Source organism: Lethenteron reissneri, chromosome 61 (assembly GCF_015708825.2).
Source record: "Lethenteron reissneri isolate LAM-NWPU_2019-01 chromosome 61, ASM1570882v1, whole genome shotgun sequence".
In the NCBI taxonomy this organism is placed as follows: Eukaryota; Metazoa; Chordata; class Hyperoartia; order Petromyzontiformes; family Petromyzontidae; genus Lethenteron; species Lethenteron reissneri.
Window position 1 is genome coordinate 6039466 of NC_083839.1, and position 8445 is coordinate 6047910.

At 57.5% G+C, this 8445-nt stretch overlaps 1 protein-coding gene across 1 annotated transcript in view; it reads right to left on the reverse strand.

Annotated features, from left to right (window-relative positions):
* Positions 1 to 7031, reverse strand: part of LOC133358359 (protein LMBR1L-like) — a 52744-nt gene extending 45713 nt beyond the window's left edge. Inside the window, exon 1 of the mRNA XM_061576656.1 lies at positions 6743 to 7031. Coding sequence (XP_061432640.1) covers positions 6743 to 6802 — 60 coding nt within the window. The 5' untranslated portion in view covers positions 6803 to 7031. The remainder of the gene's footprint in view (positions 1 to 6742) is intronic.
* Positions 7032 to 8445: the final 1414 nt, after the last annotated feature.

Sequence of the window (8445 nt, forward strand, 5' to 3'; positions counted from 1 at the left end):
AGAGCCTTGACAAAAGAATTTGACTTTACCGAAAGAACCAAGAAGATGAATCCCTGCAGTCACAAAAGCTTTAAATCGAAAAAATTCGTTACAAACTTGATAATCGCGAGCGGCGTGCGGGCTCATGGGCGCCGCCAGCCACCTGCCTAGAAGCAGCGGAGGAATTCAGGAGGAATTCAGACGCGCGGAAAAACAGCAGCGGCCCAACTCGTCGCACCAAAAACAGGCGGCCACGTGACCGCGAGCTGTCAACGTTGACGCGAAGCAACGCGGCGGTAACCCGATGACGAAGCGCACCCACTCGGCACGGGCCACCGGCACGACCCGTGAGCCACGGCGCAGGCGGACGACCCCGTCGCGATCGGCGCTGTCGTTGTCGCGATCAGCGCAGACCGCGGGGCTGTGTGCGGTAAATTCAAGCCGGAGTGACACGATGACCTTTGCTGTTTCTAATCACAAAAATGCACTCGGCACGTTCGTCACTAACACTGTGTGGGACTGAAAATAATAAAATATATACAAGATGACGTCTTGGGAAATGGTCCTTCTTCACAGCTACATAGAGGCCAGAGGAAACGTCTTATCTATATTGCTATTATTACATTTTTAGGGACTACAGTGTTATTGCCGATTGTGTTGAGTTTTTTTAATTAATGCACTTCTGCCAACGCAGCAGCGTCACCAAATAAGTAGTTTTTATTTATACCCGGTAAGAGCCCATTAAATAAACCAGCAGTCTATTTACATGGACTTAGAGATCTAGAGACTCAGAGACCCGCCACAGATGTAAACAGGATTACATGGAGATCAGTAGACCTGCATGAAGAGCGAAAGACGTACAGCTTTGCATTAAGCGCAAGTCTCAAAACATTCAATGCTGTAAGTCGAACACGAAAGTGATCGCATGATCGATCCGCCAGCGTGGATGATAAACGTTGTCCTCGTATGTCCGACACCGGGTTATTTTATTAGTATGCAACCACGATTGAGAACGGCGGGGACAACATGGACACAAACGATGATCATCATTTGTTTTTGATAGAATATCCTCCTATATATATGTTGGGGCGTCTCAGAGGTATTCACATCTCACCTCAACACGTCTGAAAGGGGAACCCCCCCCCCCCAGTGGCAGCGGTCACTGTGCCGTCACAAGGCGCCTCAGAACCTGGTCATTAGCCTGCCGGTAGTGGGGGGGGGTGCTACGACTGCTCTCGATATTCCAAGGGAGTCATTTTAAGGGCGATTTTTGAAACTTGGCGAATTTAGACGATTACGCCGGCAACGCGATGTGCCCTGATTTTGCGAACGACATCAGAGGGGATCTTCAAAGTCCGCTGTGAAGCAGGCGGCGTGCATTAACTACGACTACACACCACGGTCATTCGGAATGCGTTTCGAGTATAAACATTAGTTTCGAGTATTTGGCTGCTATAGCTGTCCACGCGAGAAGCCATTTCGTTGAGTTATCATTTGTCTGGTCGCTTCTGAAAGAGCTGCACATCTCAATGAGCCCTTACCAGGTAAAATAAATTGTTTTGTTGAAAATTGTTCAGTTTTAATCACGAGTTGATTATGAAGGACGTCACCCGACACAGCCAATTAGTAAGGTGTGTCACGTAAACAAAACTTACCAATTAGTTACTATTTCAGCACACCGGTGTTGGAGAGTAAACCCACAGCATTTACAATTCGAGTACGACGTTTCGCTGGTGATTACTCATCCAGCTTTCATCAGGCGATTTGCCAGAACTTCTAAAGTGTCTGAAATGTATTCGTGCCCCACGCCCCGGGTTCACGCTCCCCGCAGCTGATTCTGTGTCGCAAGGCACCGGGGCCACGCCACCATCGCCACAACAAAGCGCCCTCTTTCTCTCGTGTGCTCCTCTTTCACCCCCCCCCCCCCAATCAGTTGCACTCCCATTGCGTAATCGACGCCTTGTCTCCGCTTGGAACTCTGCTGGTGCCATCGCCCTTGAGACAGAGCAGCTATCGAGCTCAGAGGGCCATCGCGTGGCGCTTTCAGACGCGCTTCTGCGGCCGTCTGGAACGCTCTTCTCCTTCCGATATGAGGAAGTCGCAATGCACTTTTAACTCGTCATCCAGATTCTTCAAAACGTCTTTGTGTGTTTAGTTTGTTGTCCTTCCCCCGTACCTCCGCGTATCACGGCTGGCTACGTGCGGTACCGAAAGACGTTCACCATGCGCACATACAGGAGCCCAAATATTATCGCAGCACCTCCTGGCTTTGATATTCCTCCTCTTTCTCCAAGATACCGGTGGTGGATCCATCAACCGCAACATCCGAGCATCACCACCACCATGCTGATGCTGCACCACAACTCCTCCACACACCGATACATTAAAGACGCGGCCACAGTGGTGCGACTGTGTCCATGCAGCCTGACCCACACGCGGAGGCGATGGGGGTCTCCTCCACCACCAGCCGTCCAGTTGGGGCGACCCAGCGACATCCCGCACGACGCCCCCCCCCCCCCCCCTCTGGGCACTCACGATGCCCCCCCCCCTCTGTGTACTCACGATGCCCCCCCCCCTCTGGGTACTCACGATGCCCCCCCCCCTCTGGGTACTCACGATGCCCCCCCAACCCTCTGGGTACTCACGATGCCCCCCCCTCTGTGTATTCACGATGCCCCCCCCCTCTGTGTACTCACGATGCCCCCCCCCTCTGTGTACTCACGATGCCACCCCCCCTCTGCGTACTCACGACGCCCCCCCCCTCTGTGTACTCACGATGCCCCCCCCTCTGGGTACTCACGATGCCCCCCCCCATCTGTGTACTCACGATGCCCCCCCCCTGTGTACTCACGATGCCCCCCCCTCTGGGTACTCACGATGCCCCCCTCTCTGGGTACTCACGATGCCCCCCCCTCTGGGTACTCACGATGCCCCCCTCTCTGGGTACTCACGATGCCCCCCCCCATCTGTGTACTCACGATGCCCCCCCCTCTGTGTACTCACGATGCCCCCCCCTTCTGTGTACTCACGATGACCCCCCCCCTCTGTGTATTTACGATGCCCCCCCCCCCCTCTGTGAACTCACGATGCCCCCCCCTCTGGGTACTCACGATGCCCCCCCCCCCTGTGTACTCACGATGCCCCCCCCCCTGTGTACTCACGATGCCCCCCCCCTCTGTGTACTCACGATGCCCCCCCCCCCCTCTGGGTACTCACGATGCCCCCCCCCCTCTGTGTACTCACGATGCCCCCCCCCCTCTGTGTACTCACGATGCCCCCCCTCTGTGTACTCACGATGCCACCCCCCTCTGTGTACTCACGATGCCCCCCCCCCTCTGTGTACTCACGATGCCCCCCCCCTCTGTGTACTCACGATGCCCCCCCCTCTGTGTACTCACGATGCCCCCCCCTCTGTGTACTCACGATGCCCCCCCCTCTGTGTACTCACGATGCCCCCCCTCTGTGTACTCACGATGCCCCCCCCCTCTGTGTACTCACGATGCCCCCCCCCTCTGTGTACTCACGATGCCTCCCCCCCTCTGTGTACTCACGATGCCCCCGCCCCCTCTGTGTACTCACGATGCCCCCCCCCCTGTGTACTCACGATGCCCCCCCCCTCTGTGTACTCACGATGCCCCCCCCCCTGTGTACTCACGATGCCCCCCCCTCTGTGTACTCACGATGCCCCCCTCTGTGTACTCACGATGCCCCCCCCCCTCTGTGTACTCACGATGCCCCCCTCTGTGTACTCACGATGCCCCCCCCCTGTGTACTCACGATGTCCCCCCCTCTGTGTACTCACGATGCCCCCCCCTCTGTGTACTCACGATGCCCCCCCCCCCCGTGTACTCACGATGCCCCCCCTCTGTGTACTCACGATGCCCCCCCCTGTGTACTCACAATGCCCCCCCCCCTCTGTGTACTCACGATGCCCCCCCCCGTGTACTCACGATGCCCCCCCCTCTGTGTACTCACGATGCCCCCCCCCCTCTGTGTACTCACGATGCCCCCCCCCCTCTGTGTACTCACGATGCCCCCCCCCCTCTGTGTACTCACGATGCCCCCCCCCTGTGTACTCACGATGCCCCCCCCCCTCTGTGTACTCACGATGCCCCCCCCCCTCTGTGTACTCACGATGCCCCCCCCCCCTCTGTGTACTCACGATGCCTCCCCCCTCTGTGTACTCACGATGCCCCCCCCCCCTCTGTGTACTCACGATGCCCCCCCCTCTGTGTACTCACGATGCCCCCCCCCCTGTGTACTCACGATGCCCCCCCCTCCCTCTGTGTACTCACAATGCCCCCCCCTCTGTGTACTCACGATGCCCCCCCCCCCTGTGTGTACTCACAATGCCCCCCCCTCTGTGTACTCACGATGCCCCCCCCCTCTGTGTACTCACGATGCCCCCCCCCCTCTGTGTACTCACGATGCCCCCCCCCCCCTCTGTGTACTCACGATGCCCCCCCCCGTGTACTCACGATGCCCCCCCCCCTCTGTGTACTCACGATGCCCCCCCCCTCTGTGTACTCACAATGCCCCCCCCCTCTGTGTACTCACGATGCCACCCCCTCTGTGTACTCACGATGCCCCCCCCCCTCTGTGTACTCACGATGCCCCCCCCCCCTCTGTGTACTCACGATGCCCCCCCCCTGTGTACTCACAATGCCCCCCCCTCTGTGTACTCACAATGCCCCCCCCTCTGTGTACTCACGATGCCCCCCCCCCTCTGTGTACTCACGATGCCCCCCCCCCCCCTGTGTACTCACGATGCCCCCCCCCTCTGTGTACTCACGATGCCCCCCCCCCTCTGTGTACTCACGATGCCCCCCCCCCCTGTGTGTACTCACAATGCCCCCCCCCTCTGTGTACTCACGATGCCCCTCCCCCCGTGTACTCACGATGCCCCCCCCCTCTGTGTACTCACGATGCCCCCCCCCTCTGTGTACTCACGATGCCCCCCCCCTCTGTGAACTCACGATGCCCCCCCCCCTCTGTGTACTCACGATGCCCCCCCCCCTCTGTGTACTCACGATGCCCCCCCCCTCTGTGTACTCACGATGCCCCCCCCCCCCTGTGTACTCACGATGCCCCCCCCCTCCCTGTGTACTCACGATGCCCCCCCCCCTGTGTGTACTCACAATGCCCCCCCCCCTCTGTGTACTCACGATGCCCCCCCCCTCTGTGTACTCACGATGCCCCCCCCCTCTGTGTACTCACGATGCCCCCCCCCCTCTGTGTACTCACGATGCCCCCCCCCTCTGTGTACTCACAATGCCCCCCCCTCTGTGTACTCACGATGCCCCCCCCTCTGTGTACTCACGATGCCCCCCCCCCTCTGTGTACTCACGATGCCCCCCCCCTCTGTGTACTCACGATGCCCCCCCCTGTGTGTACTCACGATGCCCCCCCCCGTGTGTACTCACGATGCCCCCCCCCCCTCTGTGTACTCACGATGCCCCCCCCTGTGTGTACTCACGATGCCCCCCCCCCCTGTGTACTCACAATGCCCCCCCCTCTGTGTACTCACAATGCCCCCCCCTCTGTGTACTCACGATGCCCCCCCCCCTCTGTGTACTCACGATGCCACCCCCCCCCCCTGTGTACTCACGATGCCCCCCCCTCTGTGTACTCACGATGCCCCCCCCCCTCTGTGTACTCACGATGCCCCCCCCCCCTGTGTGTACTCACAATGCCCCCCCCCTCTGTGTACTCACGATGCCCCTCCCCCCGTGTACTCACGATGCCCCCCCCCCTCTGTGTACTCACGATGCCCCCCCCCTCTGTGAACTCACGATGCCCCCCCCCCTCTGTGTACTCACGATGCCCCCCCCCCTCTGTGTACTCACGATGCCCCCCCCCCTCTGTGTACTCACGATGCCCCCCCCCCTCTGTGTACTCACGATGCCCCCCCCCCCTGTGTACTCACGATGCCCCCCCCTCCCTGTGTACTCACGATGCCCCCCCCCCCTGTGTGTACTCACAATGCCCCCCCCCCTCTGTGTACTCACGATGCCCCCCCCCTCTGTGTACTCACGATGCCCCCCCCCTCTGTGTACTCACGATGCCCCCCCCCCTCTGTGTACTCACGATGCCCCCCCCCCTCTGTGTACTCACAATGCCCCCCCCTCTGTGTACTCACGATGCCCCCCCCTCTGTGTACTCACGATGCCCCCCCCCCTCTGTGTACTCACGATGCCCCCCCCCTCTGTGTACTCACGATGCCCCCCCTGTGTGTACTCACGATGCCCCCCCCCGTGTGTACTCACGATGCCCCCCCCCTCTGTGTACTCACGATGCCCCCCCCTGTGTGTACTCACGATGCCCCCCCCCCCTGTGTGTACTCACGATGCCCCCCCCCCTCTGTGTACTCACGATGCCCCCCCCCTCTGTGTACTCACGATGCCCCCCCCCCTCTGTGTACTCACGATGCCCCCCCCCCTCTGTGTACTCACAATGCCCCCCCCTCTGTGTACTCACGATGCCCCCCCCTCTGTGTACTCACGATGCCCCCCCCCCTCTGTGTACTCACGATGCCCCCCCCCTCTGTGTACTCACGATGCCCCCCCCTGTGTGTACTCACGATGCCCCCCCCCCTGTGTGTACTCACGATGCCCCCCCCCCTCTGTGTACTCACGATGCCCCCCCCTGTGTGTACTCACGATGCCCCCCCCCCTGTGTGTACTCACGATGCCCCCCCCCCTCTGTGTACTCACGATGCCCCCCCCTCTGTGTACTCACGATGCCCCCCCCTCTGTGTACTCACGATGCTCTCTCTGACGCGGTTGTGGAAGTGTTGCTCCCTCGCGTCAACTTCGTCTGCCATCGCGCTTCATCTTCGCGGCCCCACGGCGAGGAGGAGACGGTGAGGGGGGGTGAGAATGAGACGGTGAGGAGGGTGAGACGGTGAGGAGGAGGAGGGTGAGGAGGAGGGTGAGGAGAAGGGTGAGGAGGGAGGGTGAGGAGGGAGACGATGATTGATATTTGAAGGCAAAACGCCGCCGCGTCGTCCCCAAGTCGCCTGTCTGGGGTCCTGACGGCGGGAATCGTCCACAATCGATTCGTGAATCTACAACCGATTCCAGAACGTTTCGATTCTAGGCTCGATTCGCGTCTGTTGTGTCGGTGGGGGGTTCTCGAGTTGCGATTCCCGCGTATCGATTCTTGGCTGTCGTATCGGTACACAGATGCATTTGTCGATTCCCTATCAATTACTTACATTGCGTAATGACTTAATCGAACACCCCTTAGCCGTTACGATTGATGAATACGATTGAACCTCCGCCCAAAACGATTCCTATGGCCGACATAAATGTATCGATACATTTTTCCGAGTTAAAAAAAATGTTTCATATGGGATCGATACGGATATCGATCCGCGCGTTTCCGATCATCTTGAGAACGAACTGGACGCTCGCTCCGTCGTGGCTTGAAAAAGTGGTCGGGCGACAAATCGATCAGTGAGAATCTTCACTTACCCCGGAAGGTTTAGTAGGAAGCAGCTTGCGACATTGCTGTGTAGCGGAGGAATCCGATAAGCTGTGAAGCTCTTTACACACCACGCACCACGCCTTGTCACATGCCTCCAGCCTCGTTACACATCCTGATTCTGAAGCCGTTTCAAAGCACGTTAATTACATGCAGGTTTCTATACGTATTAAAACATTCCTTCTAACGATCGATGTAAAGCTTTCGTGACTGCAGGGATTCATCTTCTTGGTTCTTTCGGTAAAGTCACGTTGAAGGGAAATAATAAAATAATACAAATAAAACATTAAATATAATTAAATTTCGATGTAAAGCTTTCGTGACTGCAGGGATTCATCTTCTTGGTTCTTTCGGTAAAGTCACGTAGAAGGGAAGCAATAAAATAATAAAAATAAAACATATAAACATAAAATTATTTTATTGCTTCCCTTCTACGTGACTTTACCGAAAGAACCAAGAAGATTCCTTCTAACGATATGTGTATATATACTGAACGATGTGTAAATAATAATATACCGTAAGCGCGCCACATTTTAAGAAGTAAACATTCACGAGGAAGACAAAGTTCACCTTGACAAGCAACATCAGTCTTTCGTCAGACTGCAGGAGGAATCCGATGAACCACAAAGCTCTTGTTCACTCACGAGACTTGTCATTGTGTTTCTGCATTGCCCAAGCGTGCGCTGGGAACGTGTTCTAGAGCGCGGGTTGTATTTGGTGGCAGAGATGTTAGTTACCTCGCCTGGTACACAGGCAGCAGCAGCACCATGAGTTCGATCCCGACCCCCTGCTACTGCTGTATATCTTGAGTTTGCGTGTTCCTCTCTCCCACGTGGGCCACTCTTTGGTTGAGCTATCATTTGTGGTCAGGTCGCTTCTGAATAAGAGCTACACCGCTCAATGGACCTTACCGGGCAAAATAATAAGTATAACCCGTTAAAACAAAGTTTTTCACTCTAAATCCTTTATATGCGTGGCGGC